The following is a 23,688-nucleotide window of genomic DNA, read 5'->3' as shown; positions in this document are numbered from 1 at the left end:
CCTTTTTAAATGTAATGTTTAAGAATGGGAAATTAATTATTCGTAGTCATTATTCATTGTCTTTATTTAATTTGCTAACAGAAATGACAAGTTTGCTTAAAGTGAACAGGATCCAAACATAGTTCAGATTCTGTACCTGTAGGAAATGTACCTTTGCTATACTTGAAAATATTTGGTTCATTTGTGTTTCTTTATTCTTTCTATTTTAGGGCAAACACTGTATCCTCGATGTGTCTGGAAATGCCATAAAGAGATTACAGATTGCACAACTTTACCCAATCTCCATTTTTATTAAACCCAAATCCATGGAAAATATCATGTAAGTGAAATAAGACACAGGCTCTAACTAGAAATCCAGTCTCTATCATTTATTAGATTAAGTAATTTACTTAAACACCCTGCATCTCAGTTCCTTTATCTGTAAAATGGAGAAATTAGCAGTATACCCACCTCTTAGGGTTGTTGTGAGGATTAAGTAAGCACTCTGTGATATTAACTATCATCACCACCAACATTAATATACTGAAGTATAAGGGAACGTGTATTAGAATTTTAAATTTAGTCACATTTGGCTAGTACCTACTGAATGGAGCAGCAGTACAGATCTGAGTAACCATTAAGAGAATAAAATGATGTATAACTACTTACCTAATAGAGGGCAAGAAATACAATTGAGCCCAGCCAGCGTGGCTCAGTGGTTGAGCATCAACCTATGATCCAGGAGATTCCAGTTCATTTCCCCGTCAGGGCACATGCCCAGGTTGTGGGCTCAACCCCCAGTGGGGGTCATGCAGGAGGCAACCAATCAATGACTCTCTCATCATTGATGTTTCTATCTCCCTCTCCCTTCCTCTCTCTGAAATCAACAGAGACATATTTTTTTAAGAAAGAAAACTGAAAGAAAAGAGCAAATAAAAACGTGTTACAGGTGGGGCAAAAAGAATACAGATAGTAATATGGTATAAATGAACCCAAATATTTTATCAATTAAATGTTAGATTAAGTAGTCCAATTATAAAACAAAGATTATCAGAATGGATGAAGAAAAAACAAATGTTGCTTTTGTAGAATAGGAAAAAATACTTTCTACTCTTCTAGGTTCTGAGCGGGGTCTCTGTAACAAAAGACAAATTAACAAGCAAAAAAACATAGAGATTTATTTAATTTTTTTGTGGCATGGAAGCCTTCATAAGGAAATGAAGACCCAAAGAAATGGTTAAACCTGAGCGTTTTTATACTAGGTTTAACAAAGAGTAGAAAGTCACAAGAAAATGTGATAAAACCATAGGATATGAGCTAATACTGGTAAATTAGAGGAAACTTAGCAAGGCCTGTTCATTCAAACTCCTCTCAGCATCCCTCCATCTTCAGAGATGCGATGCTCCTTTTCTTCATGTATAGGGAGGTCATCTCAGATCACATGAGGATCTTATGACCTACTTCAGGGGAAGGTCAGAGTTATTCCTGCACCTGCCATTTTTCAAATTCCTTCATCTTTTTCCCCCCTTCTTTATTTTATTTTATTTTATTTTATTTTATTTTATTTTATTTTATTTTATTTTATTTTATTTTATTTTATTTTATTCTTAATTTAACTTTATTGTTGAAAGTATTACAGATATCCCCTTTTTCCCCCCATTAATCACCCCAACCTGCATCCGCCCCCCAAGCCTTTACCACACTATTGTCTGTGTCCATGGGTTATGCATATATACATATAAGTTCTCTTATTAATCTCTCCCCACTCCCCCACCCCCGCCTTCCCACTGAGATTCATCACTCTGTTCCATGCTTCTGTGTCTCTGGATCTGTTTTGTTCTTCAATCTATTTTGTTTATTAGATTCCACATATGAGTGAGATCATGTAAAACTGAATCAGGAAGAATCAGAAAACTTGAATAGGCTAATAACTAATGAAATCGAAGCAGCAATAATGAAACTCCCAGCAAAGAAAAGCCCTGGTCCGTATGGCTTCACAGGGGAGCTCTCTAATTCTTTAAGTTGTAGGGTTAGATAGTTTACTAAAAAATTTTCTTGTTTTTTGAGGTAGGCCTGTAGCGCTATGAACTTCCCTCTTAGGACTGCTTTTGCTGTGTCCCATAGATTTTGGGTGGTTGTGTGTTCATTTTCATTTGTTCCAGGAAGTTTTTGATTTCTTTCTTGATCTTATTGGTAACCCATTAGTTGTTTAATAACATGCTATTTAGCTTCCATGTGTTTGTATATTTTTCCTGTAGTTGATTTCTTATTTCATGCCCTTGTGATCTGAGATGCTTGATATTATTTCATTCTTCTTCAACTTATAGAGACTTGTTTTGTGTCCTAACATGTCTGTTTTTAAGATTGACCCATGTGCACTTGAGAGGAATGTATATTCTGCAGCTTTGCAATGAAATGTTCTGTAAATATCAATTAAGTCTATCTAATGTAGCGTGCCATTTAGAGTCACTGTTTCTGGGTTGACTTGTTGTCTGGAAGATCTATCCAATGAAGTCAATGGGGTGTTAAAGTCCCCTAGTATGACTGTATTGCTGTTGATCTCTCCCTTAAAGTCCTGAAAGTTATTATTGATAGGTCCTTATTTATTGCCATTTTAATTCCTTATGCCTATGTTTCTCTCTCTATTTCCTCTATTATTACAGCACTCCTTTTAACATTTCTTGCAATGCTTCTATTTCTACTTCTAATTACAACAGTCCCTTTAACATTTCCTCCAATGCTGGTTTGGTGGTGATAAACTCCTTTAGGCTTTTTTTGTCTTGGAAGCCCATCCGTTTTGAATGATAGCCTTGCTGGATAGAGTAGTCTTTGTTTCAGATCCTTGTTTTGCATTACCTTGAATACTTGGTGCCTTTCCCTTTGGCCTATAGTTTCTGATGAGAAGTTAGCTGACAGCCTTATGGGAGTTCCTTTGTAGGGAACAGATTGCTTTTCTCTCGCTGCCTTTAAGATTCTCTCTTTATCTTGAATTTTTGGCATTTTAAGTATGATGTATCTGGGCGTGGGCCTCTTTGGATTCTTCTTGCTTGGGACTTCTCAGTGACTCCTGAACTTGTGTGACTTTTTCCTTCACCAGGCTAGGGAAGTTTTGTGCCATTATTTCTTCAAACAGGTTCTCTAACCCTTGCTTCCAACCTCTCTGTCTCTCCTATGATGCAAATATTGTTATGTTTCATGTTGTCACACAGCTCCCTTAGACTGTCCTCCTCCTTTTTAATTGTTTTTTCTTTTTGGGTCTCTGATTGAGTGATTTTTTCCACTCTCTCTTCTAATTTGCTGATCCAATCCTGAGCTTCCTCTAATCTGTTTATTCCATTCAATGTATTCTTTATTTCTGCTATCATTCTTCATTTCTGACTGGTCATTTTTCATAGTTTCCATAGTGGCCATTCTGACAGGTGTTACCTCATTGTGGTTTTAATTTGCATCTCTCTGATGATTAGTGATGTTGAACATTTTTTCATATGTCTCTTAGCCATTTGTATGTCCTCTTTGGAGAAGTGTCTATTTAGGTCCTTTGCCCATTTTTTAATTGGATTGTTTGTCTTCCTTTTGTTAAGTTGTATGAGTTCCTTATATATTTTGAATATTAACCCTTTATCCGATGTTTCGCTGGCAAATATGTTCTCCCATGCAGTGGGCTCCCTTTTCATTTCATTGATGGTTTCTTTTGCTGTGCAGAAGCTTTTTATTTTGATGCAGTCTTATTTATTTTCTCCTTAGTTCCTCTTGCCCTAGGAGATGTATCAGGAAACATATTGCTACAAGAGATGTCTGAGATTTTGTTGCCTATGTTTTCCTCTAGGGTTTTTATGGGTTCATGTCTTACATTTAAGTCTTTTATCCATTTTGAATTTACTTTTGTGTATGGTATAAGTTGGTTGTCTAGTTTCATTTTTTTGCATGTACCTGTCCAGTTTTTTCAACACCATTTATTGAAGAGACTGCCTTTATTCCATTGTAGGTTCTTGCCTCCTTTGTCAAATATTAAATGACCATGATGGCATGGGTCAATTTCTGGGTTCTCTGTTCTGTTCTACTGATCTATATGTCTGTTCTTGTGCCAGTACTAGGCTGTTTTGATTACAGTGGCTTTGTAGTATAACAATATTTGGTATTGTGATCCCTCCAACTTTGTTCTTCTTTCCCAAGATTGCCGTGGCTGTTCAGGGTGTTTTTTGGTTCCATATAAGTTTTCGAAGTGTTTGTTCTAGATCTGTGAAATATGCTGCTGGTATTTTAATATGGATTGCATTGAATTTATAGATTGCTTTGGGTAGTATGGACATTTTAATAATGTAAATTCTTCTAATCAATGAACATGGTATATTTTTCCATTTGTTTATATCTTCCTCTGTTTCTTTTTTCAGTGTCCTGTAGTTTTCTGAGTAAAGGTCTTTTACATCTTTGGTTAAGTTTACTCCTAGGTATCTTATTTTTTTAGTTGCAATGGTAAATGGGATTGTTTTTTTAGTTTCTTTTTTTCTTTTTTTTTTAAATATATCTTTATTGATTTCAGAGAGATAGAAACATCAGTGATGAGAGAGTCATTGATCAGCTGCCTCCTGCACGCCCCCAACTGGGGATCGAGCCCACAACCTGGGCATGTGCCCTGACTGGGAATCGAACCCTGATCGCCTGGATCCTAGGTCGACGCTCAACCGCTGAGCCTTGCCCAGCAGGCTAGTTTCTCTTTCTGAGAGTTCATTATTGTTGTATAAAAATGCCATCGATTTCTGGGTGTTAATTTGTATCCAATAGATTTTAAAAGATGAATATCATGAAAGTGCCTTCTCTGATTACAACAGATTGAATTTAGAAATCAATAGCAAAATTAAGACTGGAAAATTGACAAAATTGTGAAAATTAACTCTCTTAAACAACCGGTGGATCAAAGAAGAAATCCTATGAGATATTATAAAATATTTAGAGATGAATGAAAATGATAACAACATATCAAAACTTATGGGACACAGCAAAAGCAGTGCTAAGGGGGCAATTTATAGCTATAAATGCTTACATTAAACAAGAAAGATGTCAAATTAACAACCTAACTATAACTTACAGAACTAGAAAAAGAAGAACAAACTAAACCCAAAGCTAATAGAAAGAAGGGAATAAAGATTAGGGCAGAGATCAACAAAATAGAGAATAGAAAACAATAAAGAAAAGTCAGTGAAATCAAAAGTTGGTTCTTTGAAAAGACCAACAAAAAATGACAAATCTTTAGCTAGATGGATTAAGGAAAAAGAAGACTCAAACTACTAGAATATGAAATGAAAGCGGGGACATTACTACTGATTGTATAGAAACAAAATCATAAGAGTACTGTAAACAATTGTGCTCCCAAAAAATGGATAACCTAGATGGAAACACAAACCTACCAAGACTAAAAGCACAAGGAAATAGAAAGTCTGAATCAACCTATAACTAGTAAGGAAACTGAATCAGTAATTAAAAACTCCCAACAAAGGAACGCTCTGAACCAGATGTTTTCAGTGGTGAATTTTACCAAACATTTAAAAAAGCTCTAATGCCAATTCTTCTCAAACTTTTCCAAAAAATTGAAGAGGGAATATTTCCTAACTCATTCTGTGAAAGCAGTATTTGCCTAATACAAAGACACTACAAGAAAAGAAAACTACATTATGAACATTGATGCAAAAATCCTCAACATTATATTAGCAACCCAAATTCAGAAGTATATTAAAAGGATTATACACCATAACCTAGTAGGATTTATTCTTGGAATGCAAGGATGATTCGACATATGAAAATCAGTCAACATAATAAACCACATCAGCCCGGCTGAGCGTGGCTCAGCAGTTGAGCGTCAACCTAGGATCCAGGCAGTCGGGGTTCAATTCCTGGTCAGGACACATGCCCGGGTTGTGGGCTCGATCAATGACACTCTCATCATTGATGTTTCTATCTCTCTCTCTCCCTCTCCTTTCGTCTCTCTGAAATCAATAAAGATATATTCTTTTTAAAATAATAAAAAAATAATAATAATAAACCACATCAGTAAAATGAAGGGGAAAATCCACACAATCATCTCAACTAATTCAGGTATAGCATTTGACAATATTCAGCACCTTTTTATGATAAAAACACTCAACAAAATAGAAAGAGAAGGAAACTACTTCAATATAAAAGCCATGAATGAAAAACCTGCAGTAAACATTACACAGTAAAAGAGTGAAAGCTTTTTCTCTAAGGTCAGGAACAAGGCAAGGATGTCTGCTTTTCACCATTTCTATTTAACATGGAAGTTCTGGCCAGATCAAAGAAAAAAAACTGGGTAAGAAAAAAAAAATGAAAGACATCCAGACTGGAAAGGAAGAAGTAAAATTATCTTTATTTTCAGATGATACGATCTTATCTGTAGAAAACTTCAAAAGACGCCACATAAAAGCTATTAGAACTAATTCAACGAAGTATAGTAGCATTCAAAGTCAACGCACAAAAGTCAATTGCATTTCTATACACAGACCATGAATAATCTGAAAATGAAATTACAAAAACAGTTCCATTTACAGTAGCATCAAAAAAAAAATAGAATGCTTAGGAATTAACCAAGGTGAAAGACTTGTACAATGAAAACTACAAAATACTGAAGAAATTAAAGAAACATAAATAAAAACACATTCCATGGGCATGGATTAGAAAGAAGACCTAATTGTTAAAATGTCAAACATTTTCAAAACAATCTGCAGATATGATGCAGTGCAATCCCTATCAAAATCCAAATGACATTTTTTGCAGAAGTAGAAGAACCCATACTAAAATTCATATGGATTCTCAAGAGACCAAATAGCCAAAACAATCTTTTAAAAGAACAGAAAAACTTGAAGACTCATACTTCCCAATATCAAAACTTACTACAAAGCTGCAGTAATCATGACAGTGTGGCATTGACCTAAAGATAGACATATACACCAATGGAATGGAATAGAGAGCTCAGAAATAAACCCTCACATATATAATGTGATTTTTAATAAGGATGCAAGACCACTCAAAGGAAAAAAACAGTCTTCAACAAATGATGCTGGGAAAACTGGATACCCATCTGCAGAAGAATGAAGTTGGACCCTTACACAAAAACTAACTCAAAATGGACCAATGACCTAAATGTAAGACAGTAAAACTCTTGGGATAAAACATAGGACAAAAGCTTCACAACATTGGATTTGGCAATGATTTCTTGGTTATGACTTCAGAGGCATAGGTAACAAAAGAATAAAAAAGATTAGACTTGCCCTGGCTGGGTGGCTGTTAGTTGGAACCTGCACCAGGAGGTTGCAGGTTCAGTTCCTGGTCAGGACACATACGTAGGTTGAGGGTTTGATCCCCTGTCCGAGGCACGTATGGGAGGCAGCCTATTGATGTTTCACTCTCATACTGATGTTCTCCCCTGCCCAATCAATGGAAACATATTCTTGGGTGAAGATTAAAAAAAAAATTAAACCTCATAAATACTTAAAATTTTTTTCTGTATCAAAAGACACAATATACAAAGTAAAAAGGCAACCCACAGAATGGGAGAAAGTATTTGCAAATCATATATCTGATAAAGGATTAATATCCAGAATATATAGAGAACTTCTAAAACTCAGTAGGAAAACAACCTAATTCAAAAATGGGCGGAGGGCTTGAATAAACCTTTCTCCAAAGAAGATATACAAATGAACAATAGACATAAAAATATGCTTAACATCACTGTTCACTAGGGAAATAAAAATCAAAACTACAGTGAGATACCACCTCGCATATACTAGGATGGCTACTATTAAACAAAACAGCCCGGCCGGGCGTGGCTCAGCGGTTGAGCGTCGACCTGGAATCCAGGCGATCAGGGTTTGATTCCTGGTCAGGGCACATGCCGGGGTTGAGGGCTCGATCGATGACTCTCTCATCATTGATGTTTCTGTCTCTCTCTCTCCCTCTCCTTTCCTCTCTCTGAAATCAATAAAGATATATTTTAAAAAAAAAAACAAGTGCTGGCAGTGATGTGGAAAAATTGGAACTCCTGTGCGTTGTTGGTAGAAATGTAAAATGGGTCATCCACTATGGAAATAGTATGGTATGGCAATTCTTCAAAAAATTAAAAATAGAATTGCCGTGTAATGCAACAATTCCACTTCTGGGTATATACACACAAGAATTGAAATCAGAGTCTTGAAGAGATATTTGTACACTCGTGTTCATAGTAGCATTATTCACAGTAGCTAACATGGAAGAAACCTAAATGTTCATTGAGGGGTGAATGGATAAGGAAATGTGGTATATACATACAAAGGAAGGAAATTCTGCAATAGGGTACAACATGGATGAACCTTGCGGACGTTATGCTAAGTAAAATAAGTCAGTCACAAAAAGACAAATACCGTATGATTCCACCTACATGAGGTACTTAAAGTTCCCAAAGTCATAACAGATAGAAAATATAATGGTGGTCACCAGGGGCTGGGGGAGGCAAGAATAGAGTTGTTTTTAATAAGTCTTGTGTTTTGGTTTTACAAAATGAAAAGAATTATAGGGAAGGATGGTGGTGATGGTTGCACAACAACCTGAAGGAAGGTGCTAATGCTCCTGAACTGTACATATAAAAATGATTAAAATGGTAACCTTTATGTTAGGTACATTTTACCACAATTTTTGATTAATTTTTTTAATCACTGTAGTGTACCACAGTAACAGATTTTAGTAATAAAAGCATGATCATTTTAATAAATAAGAAAAGGTATTTGATAAAATTAACATCTCTTCATGACAAAAACATTTTAAAAACTGAATAGAAGGGAAATTCCTTATCAAGATTGATAAGTGAAATATTGAAAGCTTTCCTACTTTTTTTTTTATTTGGGTTTTTTTTTATTGATTTCAGAGAGAGGAAGGGAGCGGGAGAGAGGGATAGAAACATCAGTGATGAGAGTCGTTAATTGGCTGCCTCCTGCACATCCCCCACTGGGGATCGAGCCCACAACCCAGGCATGTGCCCTGACCAGGAATCGAACCTTGATCTCTTAGATCATAGGTCGATGCTCAACCACTGAGCCATGCCAGCTGGGCATTCCCTCTTAAGCAGGGAACAAACTCCCATGTACCCATCATCCAGCTGCAACTGTAATTATCAACTGTGATCAATCTTGTTTCACTGTCCCCCCAGACATTATATGATTTCATCCATATGTTTCAGTATGTATTTGAAAGATAGGAATTTCCCATTTAAAAATATGATCATGATGTCACACTTAATGACTCTTTAAATATCATCAATTCACATTTTCTGGATTATTTTGTGTATGTTTTTCAATTCGTTTGAATCAAGTTCAGAATTGTCATGAACAGACCTTACTTGGAACTTGACTCAAACATGCCTTTTTTCCCCCTGTTTATTTATTGAAGAAACTGAATCATTTCTTCTGCAATTTTCCCCAGACTATATTTTTTAATTGCCCTCTCATAGTGTTAATGTTTGTTTCCCCTTTATTACCTCTGAATTGATTGATCTATAAGTCATATTTTGATACGAAGTTTTTATTAATGTCAAAACTGTCAAATTAATCTTAGTGTGGTTTTTTTATGGCTGCCTTGAGCCAATGCAAAGACATGTTAAAAACCCTTCTATCATTCCAAGTATAAAGCAACATACTCAGTGACTGAGTGAATCTAGTTTTTAATAACATTCATAGTCTCAGCAGAGACTCATCTTTGCATGATTTTATGTTTTATGTCTTCTCTTCTTTGTCCTCTGTTCTTCAAAAAGTATTATGATGTATTAATTACCAATTTCTAAAATTATTTGCATAGGGAAATGAATAAGCGACTAACAGACGAACAAGCCAGAAAAACATTTGAGAGAGCCATGAAACTGGAACAAGAATTTACTGAGCATTTCACAGGTTGGCATCGTATGTGGCAGTGCCTTTTATGATAGAATTTTGCTTTGGAGCCGTATGAAGTGACCAATTGAAAAGGATTTGAACTATGGCCACATCTACCAGTAGTAATTACTACTATCATTTTCAGAATAATACATCTAACCTAGGCAGTGGTGATGAGGTATCTTGAAATTTAGTTTCTTGAGTTATTAATGAGGACAGCATGTACAGGAGTAATTCACACATGACTGGAGAAAAATAGATTTTATTTCTTCTGTGAAACTGACTTTTCTCTTATCCTTTATAAATTTTGATCCATTTTAAGATGTTACTTGTTTAAAAAAGAAAGAATGGATAGCAGTTCCCAGATAATCTCTCTCATTCATTTTGTCCTTTAAATTATTCCTTAGGTATCTTTGAACAGGTTTTTGTCATTATTGTTATTTGTTTGAAATAATGGTAAGCTTGTATTTGGTGTTACACTAAGTACCATTAAGTGCCGTGATGTTGTGACCCATGAGCTTTTTTTATATATATAATTTCAGACTTACAGAAAAATCATAATAGTACCAGCAATTCTTACATACTCTTAGCGATTATTCCCCAAATGTTAACATTTTACCACATTTATAATTTTTTTCTGAAACTTTAGGAGTAGGTTGCTCTTTTGGCTCTAAATACTTCAGTGTGTAGTTCCTAAATACACAGAATAAAGTAAAAATTACCAAATCCCACTTTTTGATCAATTTTTAAGATTACTTTTTATATATTTTACAAATAGGAAAATGAATGAAATGAGCAGTTTTTACTAAGCAAATAATAGATAAGTGGTATCCCTTCCTGGATAAATAACTATTTCTAAGATTTGGCCATCTACTATGGTGAAGATAGACAATTAATGGAGGTTTCTGATTTCATTACAGCTATTGTACAGGGTGATACGCTGGAAGACATTTACAACCAAGTGAAGCAGATCATAGAAGAACAGTCTGGTCCTTACATCTGGGTTCCAGCAAAGGAAAAGTTATGAGGACTGATGTTTTTCTGTTTCTCTTTTCCACAGTCTCATTTTCTTTGACATTTCTTTGCCCTTTCCTTTGGAGTCTGTCTTTAGTACTCCTTCCATGCTGAATCTTATCCCACTCATCATGGTCTGCAAATGCACTTACTTTTACAATCTAGTGTCTCCTTCAAGTGGTAGCATCTGTATTATTTTATATCACTATTGGTTTGTGGCCATTTTTCAGAACTGAAAATGGAATGGCCTGACCAGCTATTAAGAATTTGGGAGGATGGGGAAATTGTGGTAAAATTCCTTAATGTTTAAGGGAAAGTAACTTTAAAAGATTTTCAGAAAAGCTTTATATACATTTTTTTTCAAATTTCAATATAAATGAAAGAAAAGTGATTTTAATCAGTGATTTAGTAAACTTGGAGCAAAAATGCACGCTTAACTTTAATAGCATGGTTTGGCCAATATATTAGCTGAATTGATTTCTGTTGTCTCAACAAATATTTCATTATAAACAAGGAAATACATGTTTTTTAATTTCAAAATTGATGCCTGGGTTAACTTTCATAATTTCACAAGGGATATTCATTTTTCATAAAAGTTCTTAAAGTCTTCTGTTTGAGGGTTTGTTTGTTTTTCCAATACATCTGCTAGGGATAACAATGTTTAAATGTTTTTAACCAAACACTATTTATAGTGTCTTACAAAAGTTGTCCATACATAATAAGCATCACATTTCTGAACTGAGGCCATGTTTAGGTGCTAGGGGAGCTCACCTTTTACACATAAGGTTGAGAAAATTTCATAGACATAAGTACAGACAAAACAGACATTATAGTGGTGATATAGTAATCATGACAATGGAAAAAGGAGTCCAACTCATAGTCTAAAACTTTAAACATATTCTTAGGGGTCAGATTTTAATGAATATTTTACCCACAATAACTTGCCTATTTTGTTATAATAAAATATATATATATATAAATATATATAAAACTTTCTTTAACTAAGCTCTGTAACTATGGGAATTATTTTCTTTACATAGTTGCACACGCATATATATATTTAAAATATATTTTTTTCTTTTGCCACCTACTCTTAACTTTTTGTTTGGTTTTTTTAAATTAAATATTAATTGATTAGACTTGATCTTCCTTAATCATGTGAACTGAAAACAGGGGTATGGTGGTTATGAAAAGAAACCTTTAGGGAAATTAGATTACAAGTAAAAGTATGGGCATGTTCTCCTCTTTTCTACAAAAGTTTTCAAGTGGTTCCTGATTGGTTTGTTTTTGTTTTGTTTTGTTTTTGTTTTTGTTATTGTTGTTCTTGTCATTGGGTTTGAATTTGGCCCTTTCCTTCCAGTTCTCCTTTCATTAATAGGCCAACAGGTAAAAGCCTCGTGTGTGTGAGTGTTTTCCCCTCAGACTTCACACCTTTCATCTCGTGGCTGCTCTGCACTAGAGTTGCACAAATCTTCATGGTGAGCAGTTTCAAGAAATTGTAGTGAAAGGTAGATATGATTTCCAAAATTAGTTTCTCTGGTCTTTTATATTAATAATATTGTTTAGCTTCCCATTGCTTTTTTGGTGTTGTTTATTAAATATGTGTTTTTGACAACCTCCACATTACAGTTTCTTAAACAAATGAGTACTGGTTTGTAAAGAATTATCAGCATTATCCATTCCATTTATGAAAAAGAGGAGAACAGCTAATAAACTTTATTGTAAAATCCATATGTTAAATGTGTCTTGAATTCTGAAAGAAAAAAATTATTTTACAAGCTAACATTTTCTTGGAACAGTTTAGTGTATCACATAATTTATAAATTGACTTCACGAGCTATTAGGCAAGTTAATCAAAATCTCTTCTGTAGGTTTGGAATTATGTTAACCCATTGAAATACAGTGTATCTCAAAAAAATGTATATACACACTTAGAATAATTATAAAGGGGGCATTTATTAAAACGCACTTCATTTTCAGAAATGAGTTCTCAGCTGTTAAAGTGTGTATACATTTTGGGGGGACACTCTGTATATACTATAGCTGTTAACACTAAATATAGTAGATTGGTACCAAATCAAACATATTAGAAGATTATATTACATTGCTTTATGGACACTTGTTAGGTGATTTTTTTATTTTTGGTAAGAAAATACAGCTGACCCTTGAACAACATGGGTTCCAACTGCACAGGTCCACTTATATGTGTTTGTTGTTTTTCCAATAAATATGTAGTTGGTCCTCTGGATCCCCAGGTTTTCCATTCCTGAATTCATCCAACCATGGATTGGAAATCTACAGATGCAGAGAGCTAGCTCTGTGCATTGTTCTATGCCATTTTATATAAGGGACTTTAGCATCCATGGATTTTGGTATCTGTGGGTGGTCCCCTGATACTGAGGGACAACTGTAGTTAAATTTTGACACAGTCAAAAGTTATATGTAGATTTCCGACTGCACAGGGGTCAGCCCCCCTAACTAGCCCTTATGTTCTCCAAGGGTCAACTGTGCTAACTTTGGTGCAGCTTTCTAGATTTTATAGAATTATTAACAAAAGTACTAATTGCTTAGTACAACTCTGCAACAGCCACCTTAGTATAGTCTTATTTAATTAATAAAAAGATAAGAGTTAGTAGCTCCACTCTAAGGCTTAAGTGAAATCATTTGCCCAAGATGACTTAGCGAGTAAGTAGCAGTGCTTGGTATTTGTGTCCAAGTCTCTCTGTCCCAGGTTCTTTCTAACATATTATGCTGCCTTATTTTCACCCCATACTTTACAAGGCACTATGATGTAAATTATATTATTTTAGTGCCCCTGTACAGATAAAGACCTAGATGAAGGTCCTCGCCCAGCGTCACATGGTAAGTAGGGACAGACCCATAGAATAAGTCATTCCCATCACAGCTGAAATGACTATTTCTGGGAAACAAGTCACCCTAGCACTGGCACAGTGACATACAAAGAAAGAACCTCTCGAGAACCAAAATGGAGCAGTATCCATTATTCTAACTCATAGAGAATACTTTTTGAATGATTTATGAAATATTTCTTATTTTTAATATTTCTTATTTCTTAATATTCTTAAGTTGGAAAAAATTAAAATGTCCCTTAAATGTGACTACACATCTCTGGTTACTTTCCTATATCTGCCCAGGGCTCTTCGAAAAATAATGGGAGCAAACCTGCAGGGCTCATTTCATTTTATATAAGGGACTTGAGCATCTTATGGGTTTTTATATCCGTGGAGGAACAACTGTAGTTAACAAATACATGCTAAGTTACTACATAGTATTTAAACTCCAAAGATGGCAATTTGGGGACTTATGAGGAAAATTTGTTTTCTAAAGTATTATTAAACCGTTGCCTTCCAAGAGTCTCTGCCTTGGATAATGTGTTGAAACAGAAGCCCAGAGATCCCAGTGTCACAACCAAAGTTACATTGCAAATCTGGAAGAGAGCCAGAATTAGAATCTTTGACTCCTGGCTCCTGGAACAGTGGTTTCTCTACCATACCACTTTCTTTCCTCCCGTGTTGTGAGCTGGATTTAGTAGGTTATGTGTCCCTCGAGGTTTGAATTACTGATTAAACAAAAGTAAATGTCAGTAGATTTAAGAGATTTTATTGAGGTATTTGAATTTGAAAGCTATCTAGGAAAAACACAAATGTTACTTTTCTGACCCCAGTTTAGATTATCTGGTGTTTGAGCCCAATGTCGAAGATTCCGTTGATTCCCTGCAGAATTGCATAGTACAGCTGTCCCCTGCTTCAGCAGCAGAGAGCTGTAATGTGAAGAAGGTAGGCTGTGGAATCAGCCTGATCAGGATGCCAGCTCTGCCACTGAACTGGTTAGATAACTGAGCTTGGGCAAGTTGTATCATTCCTCTTTCTTTTTACCTGTCTGTAACATGGACTTATTTTGAGAAGCAGTACGATTACAAATAAATCTTAGCTAGCACACAGTACACTCTATAAATTAATTTCCTTTTCCTGTGGAATCAGAAGCCTGGAATTATTCCATCTCCCCTTGTAGAAATTAACCTGAACCTTCACTTTGCTATTCGAACAACTACCTTGCAGGATTGTTATACAGGTTAAATAAACTGTACAGAACACCAATCACAGCATCTGATATTTGACTCTATACTTCCTGTTCTTTCTGACTTGTAGTGTTTATGGTTGGTAGCAGAAGACTGAGAAGAATGTGGTCCATCATCACCTATAGAGAAATCTTCTTTGACAGACTTTTAGTTAAGAAATTATTTACATTTCAGTTTCTGTAATCATGTTTACTCATTTCTTCCTCTAAGGATCCATACTCTGTCAGAGATGCTGTGACTTTGACCTACCCTAACTCAACATGGAACTGGAAGACAACATGATTTCATAAGCTATTCTAACATCCCTGCACAGAGCTAGACCCAACAATCCATAGCAATTCTCCAGAACATTTATTATTGAGAGTCTAAAAACAGGCCTGAAAAAGATTACTTAAATGATCCAGATAAAATACATTTTCTTTCATTCACTTTGACTAGGACTAGAAGAGTCACTATTTTACTACTTTCTCATTTATTTTTCACTACCAGCTCTTTCCCCACTTCACCCCCAAATATGGTGACCTGAGAGCTGACTAAACAAATCCTGGTCTGCTAAATAGCATTGTGAGCAGAATTGGTGGTCAGGTAACTTGGTAGTATTGTTTGAGGCTTTAAGGAATGGATACCAAACCTGACCAGGGAGAGCTTCACACTACGATTTTTCTAGCAGTTTCTATCACCTATAAAAGTAGTAAAACACATGGGAAGGAGATGGGAAGACAGTGAAGGCTGGAATTCTCTCCCACTTTTTTGGTTTACTTTTTATTGAAGTATACATATATAAAATATATTATAAATGTACATGTACCTCAATGAACAAACATCCATGTAACAACCAGCATGAATCTCAAAAAACAGAACATGACCAGCACCCTGGGCATGCTTCCCAACCCACCCCCATCAGCTTTCTCCAAGTCACTACTACTACAAGGGAAGCCACTATCCTAACTTTTTTATTGTATTTTTTAATTTGTGTACTGTAAAGTTCTTTATGGTGTACAATTCTATGGCTTTTGACACATGTATAGAGTCATGAAACCACCCTCACAATCCAGAATACAAAATAGTTCCATTATCCTAATATTCCTTTCATGCTTGCCCCTCTGTAGTCAGTACCTTCTCCCACCCCCAGCTTCTGACAACCACTGATTTTTTTTCTCTGCCTATAGTTTTGCCTTTCCCAAAATGTCATATAAATGGAATATCATATGTAGCATTTTGGATGTAGCTTCTTTCACTTAGCAAAATGCAACTGAGATTCAACCATGTTGCTGCTAGCATCAGTAGTTTGTTATTTCTCATTGCTAAGTAGTAGTCCATTTATAAGTATACTCCAAATTTTTTTATCCATTCACTAATTGGGCTTTTGGATTGTTTCCAGTTTATCTTGCTATATTTTTGTATTTTGCAACTCTAGGCCTGAAGCAGAACAAGAAGCAGAACCAGAAATGGGTTTCTGATCTGACAAGCAACGAAAAGCCCTTCCCCACTCCACCTCTCTCTCTCCTGCGAGTATCCACACATTTTGACAGTTGCACAAGAGTCTATCATCCTAAAACAAACTTTAAATACAGAATAATAGATCCCAAGAGCCTGTTTACAGAACAAATTTGTTCCTAAAGTTGGAAACTACAAGAATAAGCATTTAGGATTTTTAGAATTTCAAGTTCCCAGGAATAACACTCAGTAGCTGGATGTGCCAGTGACTGGTGCCAGAATCTCATTGCTGGTGTCCTAAGGGAAATAAATAGTCTATTTAGGACAGTAGTAAATGAGGAGAAAATAGTCTGAGCAACAAATGAAATCAGCCATTTGTTAAAAGTGAGATTGTCTAATAACCTTACAATTTAGAAAATGGTCCACCAAGACAGCCTTAATCTTTTAAGAAAGTCTTTGTTGAGGACCAAAGGATTGTAGTTTGTTTTTTAAAATTATTAACTACTATCTTCTGCCAAGAAAGGGTACAAGAAGTCTTCCACCTGGAAGAGGGCCCTAAGCAGACCCTGCTGGCATTCTGATCTTGGACTTCCAGCCTCTAGAACTGAGTTCTTTGTTCTCTCAACCTACACAATGCAAAGTAACATGAACCAAAGACTCAAAGGAGCCCCTATGCAGCTTTTCGGAGATCTTCGTTTCATCAGCCCCACAGGTTCTGACACTGTTGTAATTAGCTAATTATCAATAATAGGAAAGGAGCAAAAGGAAGGTCAGGCATTATAAACATGGCCATTTGGGCAGCTTCACCAGGAAGCTGCAAATTTGCACTCTCCAGGGAACCACTGGCCCATCCCCTGCAGGTTATTGGGGGAAGGAACTGGACAAAAGGGAGGGTTGGACTCATGCACACTGAAGTTGGGTGACCTAGGGAAGGTACTTGTCAATCAAACCTGGGAATAGAAATCATTGGCTAGAAGATGTGGATCCAATGCAAGCCCGAGAAAATTTGAGGATACATAATCCCCCAAACGAAGGAGTTCACACTCATGTGGCTCTTGGCTCTCTTGCATTCGCCTGTGTGGCCCACGGCCATGCAGACCCCAAGTGCAAGGGACTAATGGACTGCAGCTGGGAACACAAACTAAGCTAGCCTAATGCTGAATTGTACTGTCCCAATGTGGAACAGAAATTCTGGGCACTGACTTTGATTTTAGCTCTGTCAAAGCCCCAGCTACACTTCTTCCTTGGTGGGACAAAGGGAAATGGTACCTTGGAAACTCGGGTTTGATTCCATGAAAAAAAAGCTTTCTACAATAAATAAAATTATTAACTACCAGTATTCTTTAGGTGGTAACCTCTCTACATCTTAAACATTACTAATATTGTGTGATTAACAGAAATCTAATTCTCGTGCAGCAAACTTAGGGAATCCTTGAACCAGAGCTGGCCGCCTGATTGATAGGTTTGACGCGACCTTTTTGCATGCTGAGCACACTTGACCTTGTCGGTCTTTTCCATTCTTACCACAATATTACTTGATTTCTCACGTGTGTTTTCAAAAATTATTAGGTTACTCTTTTAAAATTGCTCTAGACTACACCTTAGGAATTACTGGTGTTTAGGAACAAACTCAAATTAAAGGTATATTTGTCCCTATTTTTGCTAATCAAGTGTTGATGACCAACTGGACAATTTTTAACAACAGTATAATGGTTTTATAACTATATAGAAATCTGTAGAAAACAATTAGTATGTGAAACAAGATATAGTGAACTTTCTGATGGAAGAAAAGATTAGAGCAAGCGGTGTAATCTTTCTTTAGAACGTCTTAAATTAGATTAGTTTACCTCACAGATGGGAGAGCTAAAGACAACAAAAGCCCCATATGTTCCACATTATGAATCTCTACAAAAAGGTTTTCTAAATCTTGTGAGTTAGTTGGTCAAAAATAGCTACTTCCCTAGTGGTATTTAAGACGAGAAAAGATGTCTCTTGATGCTAGATTCCTTTCTTTGAAAGTTCAGTGCTTGGTTCAGACCTAGTTTATCTGACATTCCTCACCCTCACTAGGAAAAAGCTTTACTAACCTTTTAACTATTTTTCTACTTGTGGTTAATAGCAGTTGTACTTAATAGGATATTTTCTCCATCACCCAAGTTTTAACCTTAGTGCTTGATATTTCTCATCCCCAAATATCCAGTCACCAAATACTATCGATTCTCCCTTAACATCTTTTTTTCTTTTTTCTTTTTTTCTTTTTTTCCTACCATGTTCACTGTCATCACTCTAATCCAGGTCCGTAACCCACCCTCATTCTCAGGCCTGGATTATTGCAGTGACCCCTTTAATCATCTCTCAGCCTCTGATTGCTTCCCTTGCTGATCAGCCATCCACCTGGTGACTTTTCCTAAAATGCATTTTGGGGTGTGTTTCTCTCCTCAATGACCTTCATAGATCCTAAATCCAAAATAATAAACTTACCTGTAAAGCATAGTTCCTGGAACATAGTACATATGTGGTCAATAAATCATCTACCACCACCTACCTCCCCAGCCATACCTTTTATTCACACCTTCTGCAGGGCTTGTGTCATGGCTGTTGGCCATGCAGGTTCCTGCCTCACTAATTGTGTCCTCTCCACCCAAGTCCCCTTATCAAAGCCCTACGCTTCTTCCAGGCCTACCCTAAACCCTGCCCTCGAGGCCTGAATTCCTGCAGTACTTACTGGGTGTCCACTTAACACTGAACATGTGCTGCTTTTTAACTTCTTTAGGTGGATGGTTTGTCTCAGATTGGATGACCTCCTCTTTGTATGCCTCTGCCCTAGTGAAGTACCTGGAACAGATGATCAGAGTGCACAGCTAACTACTTCTCCAGAGCCTGTGGGCCTCTGCACAGCATGGTAGCCTTTTTTTCCCACTGCTGTGGCTCTTCATGGGCTAAAACAGCCTTGTGCAAGTGTTGGCAGTGACTTTATTTGTACATTAGTAGAGGGGTGTGTGTGTTTGGGGGGTGGAGGAATGGATGGGAGTGAATAAAAAGGTCTGACTATAAATCTCTAAACTGTCTAAATTTTTTTTGCTTAATTATAGTCCTTTCTGATTCCTGGCATACTAATCCGCCTTTCTGAAGGTGCTTTGTGATTTTTCCCCTCTTCGTATCAATTTTATCTTCCTTGTGCCTGTGTTTTCATTGTAAGTCCTCTGAAACTCTCCCTGGAGGTAGCTGGGGTATGAGCAATTTCTAGGAAAGCCCTAGTGACAGAGCCAAATACAGTATTCTTGATTTTACTTCTTTACTCTCTACCTCCTTGAGTACTGTTTTCCACTCAGATTAAATCTTACATTCAATGAAATAGATGAGATTTATTAATGGCTTTAAAGTTGTATCTCCAGAGTTAATCTTGGAGCCTTATAATCCTCTTCTACATTTTAAAGTCTGGACTGCAAGGAAATTTTCCAGGGGGAAAAAATGGTGGTTTGATAATTAAAATAATAAACTGAGCTCCCCCACGAGGGACTTACACTTGAATGCAGGGTTGATTCAGAGCCTTTCCCACCCACCCTTCTTTCCCATCTGCAAGGAAGAAGCATTTTGTTTTCCTTTCAAGGCCTCTCCGCGTGTGCCCCGATCTTATCCCTCGCATCTTCTTCAGTTACCCCCTTTTCCTGTATCTTTAGTTTCCTTCCTCCGTGGGCTGCTTGTTCTCTGACTGCGGGATCAAATCACTCCTATCCTAGAAAAACCTTGCCTTGACCCCAAATCCCCTGGAAACAACCCTTTCCTCTTCCTTTCTTAGCCAAGTATCTGGAGACACTGCCCACTTTTCCATTCAGTTATTTACTGTGTTGCAAACACTATGCCAGACATTGGGAATGGTGGTAGACAAGACACCGACTCTCCCCTTGCAGAGTTCAGCCTCCTGGCCAAGCCTCAGCACTTGTCAGGCCACAGGAGCTGCGCCAAGCTCTCTGAGGACTTCTGGTCTTCAAATTCTGCAACTCTTCTCAGTCCTTCCCCCTCAGCAGCATGAGGCACTTTGGTGGTTAATAATGTCCTGAAACCTACTAGTTCACACTTAGAAATCATTCACCATCTTCAAGGCTCTGTGATGCAGAGAACAAGCATAGAATCTGCCTTTGAAAAGCTCACATGTCGAATATCTTGTATCCCAATGAACAGGCTTCCCCTAAGTCCAGCTTCATAGGGGAAATACTCATAAAGAGGCAAAAGATTTTGTTCATAAAACTCTCAATATGTCTACCATTGATCTCAATATACAAATTTAGATGCATTAATCAGTAAGCAAATACATGGTGAACGATGCCAGTACAGCGGGTCCTCAGATAACATCATTTCATTATAATGGTGAGAAGAAAGAAACTGTGCCTTGCTGGTGCCCCCGTCTTTGTGGGTTGTCTCCGGATCCTTCGGTTTCTTCCCACATCCCAAAGCTGTGCACAGAAGGTGAACTGGAGTGTCTACATTGCCTCAGTCTGAGTGAGTGTGGGTGTGTGAGTGTGCCCTGCATGAGCAGCCTGTCCAGGGTTTGGTGCCAGGATAGGCTCTGACCACCCAAGAGCATGAACTGAAATAAGCAGGTTGGAAAACAATTATCTTTCTTGTTTTTATTAATTGTTCTTACATGTCCGTATAGTTCACATTTACTTCCAAGTTTAATATTAGAAGTGTTTGGATCTTTATTTAGAGGTTTGGAAATGTTTTTGTGACCAGAAATATGCTGTAGGAACTTTTTTATTATATCAATTAGCCTATGGTAAATTGGTTTCATTATACTTTTCCCTTAAAAGTTGCCAAGAACCTATCAAAGACATTCAGTGAGGACTTGCTGTAAGAGGGTGATATCCTTTGAAAGCAAATTTAGTGCTGCAAATGTTCACCATTCCTAATTTTCTCTGCATACCAGCCCATCCAAATGTCCCCAGAATAAAAATTGTTAGACATGTTCTTAATGAGCCAAAGACATTACAGTCCACAGAAATAGAAAAATATAAAGTATGGTTTATCGAAAAAACATTACTTTTTCTAAGATTCTGGGTAGAAGAATTGTTTATCCACATTTTGCTGGCCAATTGGCCCCCTCATCCCACCAGCACAGATTCTCTGCCCCCTGTCAAAGGCCCCTCTTCTTTCTGAGTCCCCAGAGGCTGTCTTCAGTGAGTTCCAGTTCCTTGCCAAGCAAGCTCCATGCTGGGGGACACCCTGAATCCTTGGGAGTGCTAGAGCTGTGTCTTTGGCAGAGTGAAGAAGAAGTCTTTGTATTTCATATCATGAAATAGGGTCAGGGGCTCCCAAAGCAGTGTTGCTTAGGCCCCAGCATCTTACACTACTAGTGTTAGTGAAACCAGTTCTTGTGGTTTTTATACTCTCTTACCTCAATATCAGTCTAGAATAGGGACCCAGTTAGCCTCAGTGCTTCTGCTTCTCTATAAGGCTGTTGTTCCTTGGTTAAATTACTGGCTCACATTGCATCTCACCCATTCCTCTGGTCACCCCGGTATGTCTGCATCCCAGAAACAGCAGGGTCCAGGCTCAAGCTGACACAGAGTTCCCCATGACACACAGATGCATGTTAAAGCCAGTCAAGTGGGCCAGATCTAGAAGCCTCTGGAGCCCAGAGACAGCAGATTCACTGATGAGTCACAGTTGAGGAGTGAGTGACTCCTGAGAGTTAGGGAAAGGAGCTCGCTGTGAAGGCGCTCACCAAGCTCTGACGTTGTAGCTGTCTGACACCTTATCAGTGTCACCTGGAGCTTTGCTAAAGGAACAACTTAATGAACACAAATCCTGCCACTCCCTCCTGGTTGCTCGTGCCGTGCGAAAAATGAGCCTTTTCATCAGTCAGGAGTGTGAGGTTTGCTAAGGACACTTTATTCCATCCCCTTAGGACAGGCCATAGCTCCTCTGCCAGGGCCACCTGCTAGTTTGTGTGAGTTAGAAAGAGGTGTCTCCTGCGCTTGATGACTCCAGCTGGGGATGGAAACACAGCTTGCACCACACATACCTCCCTCAGATTCTCCCGAGCAGACAGCTGTTAAGGCAAGAAGAAAGGTGCATTAGAGCCATCATGATACCTGCCTTTTACATATGAAACCCAGAGAGAAGGAACTTGGCCGAGGTCACATGTGAGTCAGTGATAAGAGTAAAGCTCAGGTCTCCTGAAGCTCAGCCCCCATGACCATTTCCATGTGTGAGAAGCAGCAGCTTCGTGGCCCAATCAGAGGAGCCAGGGCTCCCTTCCCCAGGAAGCAGAACGGGTTGGAGGATTGACAGACTCAGACCCAGGGGTCCCTTCTCTCTCACCCAGCTTTCTTATTACACATGTCCTCTACCCAAGACAGGGAGGATCTCAGAACTGGGCGCTCACGAGCAGGTGATAAAAGATAAACACATAAATGGAGATGGATGGCTGAGTACTGATTTCTGCAGACCATTCTCCACGTCCCCAGCACACATGGAGCACTGCAGTTCTGGTCTACCTAGAACAGTGCTGCTCAAACTCTGCTGTGCACCAGAATCAAAAACATAGATAGTTGGCCCTACCCCTCAGAGGTGGGCCTGAGGATTCACGTATCTAACTAAAGTTCCAGGTTATGCTGGTGCCGGTGGTCTGGGGACCACACTGAAAACCACTGGGGTAGAGAAAAAGACAACCCATCCTTTCCTCCCTCACCTTCATTTGCTTTCTGCTTCCTCCTCCTCCCCCTCCTTGGCCTTCTTCCCATCTTCCAAAGCATGATGGAATGAGCCAGGCTCTGCTGGGGACCTGGATTCCAGTTCCAGCTCTATCACTAAATATGTGACCTGGGCAAGTCACTCCCCCTCTTTAGATCCAAGGAGAGACAACCACCGAGAATGTGAAATCCCCCCACTGCCAGCTCCTTCCCTGCCAGGACCGTAGGGACCAGGGTTTGTCTCTGTATCCCCAGATCCTCAGCGCAGTGTGTGCTTGAAGAGAGGCTGGTGAATAAACCTGAAGGCCGCCGAGCTTCCAGCTGAGACGGAGATTCTCACCTCTTCTTCCGTCCACTTCCCCCTCTCCAACTGAACATGATATTTAGGGTCTTTCTAGGACAGGAGGAAGTGAAGATGCTCCCACAGGGCAGGCGATTGCTAAGGAGAGCGAGCCTGGAACAGCCCCTGAGTTGGGGGAAGCGGGCCCCGGAGGGCAGATCCCCGACTCCCCGGGACGCCGGTGTGCGCCCCCAGGGGAGCCCCGGATCCAGGCCG

General features: G+C 38.1%; 1 protein-coding gene across 7 annotated transcripts in view; it reads left to right on the top strand.

Moving 5' to 3' along the window:
* DLG1 (discs large MAGUK scaffold protein 1) overlaps window positions 1-12,630 on the top strand; it is a 223,480-nt gene extending 210,850 nt beyond the window's left edge. For all 7 annotated transcript variants that reach the window (XM_016200019.2, XM_016200018.2, XM_016200023.2 and 4 more), the window contains 3 exons: window positions 210-319; window positions 9,814-9,905; window positions 10,808-12,630. In XM_016200019.2, the coding sequence (XP_016055505.2) occupies window positions 210-319; window positions 9,814-9,905; window positions 10,808-10,914 (309 nt within the window). In that variant the 3' untranslated portion in view covers window positions 10,915-12,630. The remainder of the gene's footprint in view (window positions 1-209; window positions 320-9,813; window positions 9,906-10,807) is intronic.
* Window positions 12,631-23,688: the final 11,058 nt, after the last annotated feature.

Source organism: Miniopterus natalensis, chromosome 6 (assembly GCF_054644295.1).
Source record: "Miniopterus natalensis isolate mMinNat1 chromosome 6, mMinNat1.hap1, whole genome shotgun sequence".
NCBI lineage: Eukaryota > Metazoa > Chordata > Mammalia > Chiroptera > Miniopteridae > Miniopterus > Miniopterus natalensis.
Note: the sequence above shows the minus strand (reverse complement) of the source record. Positions and strands in the feature narration are given on the sequence as shown.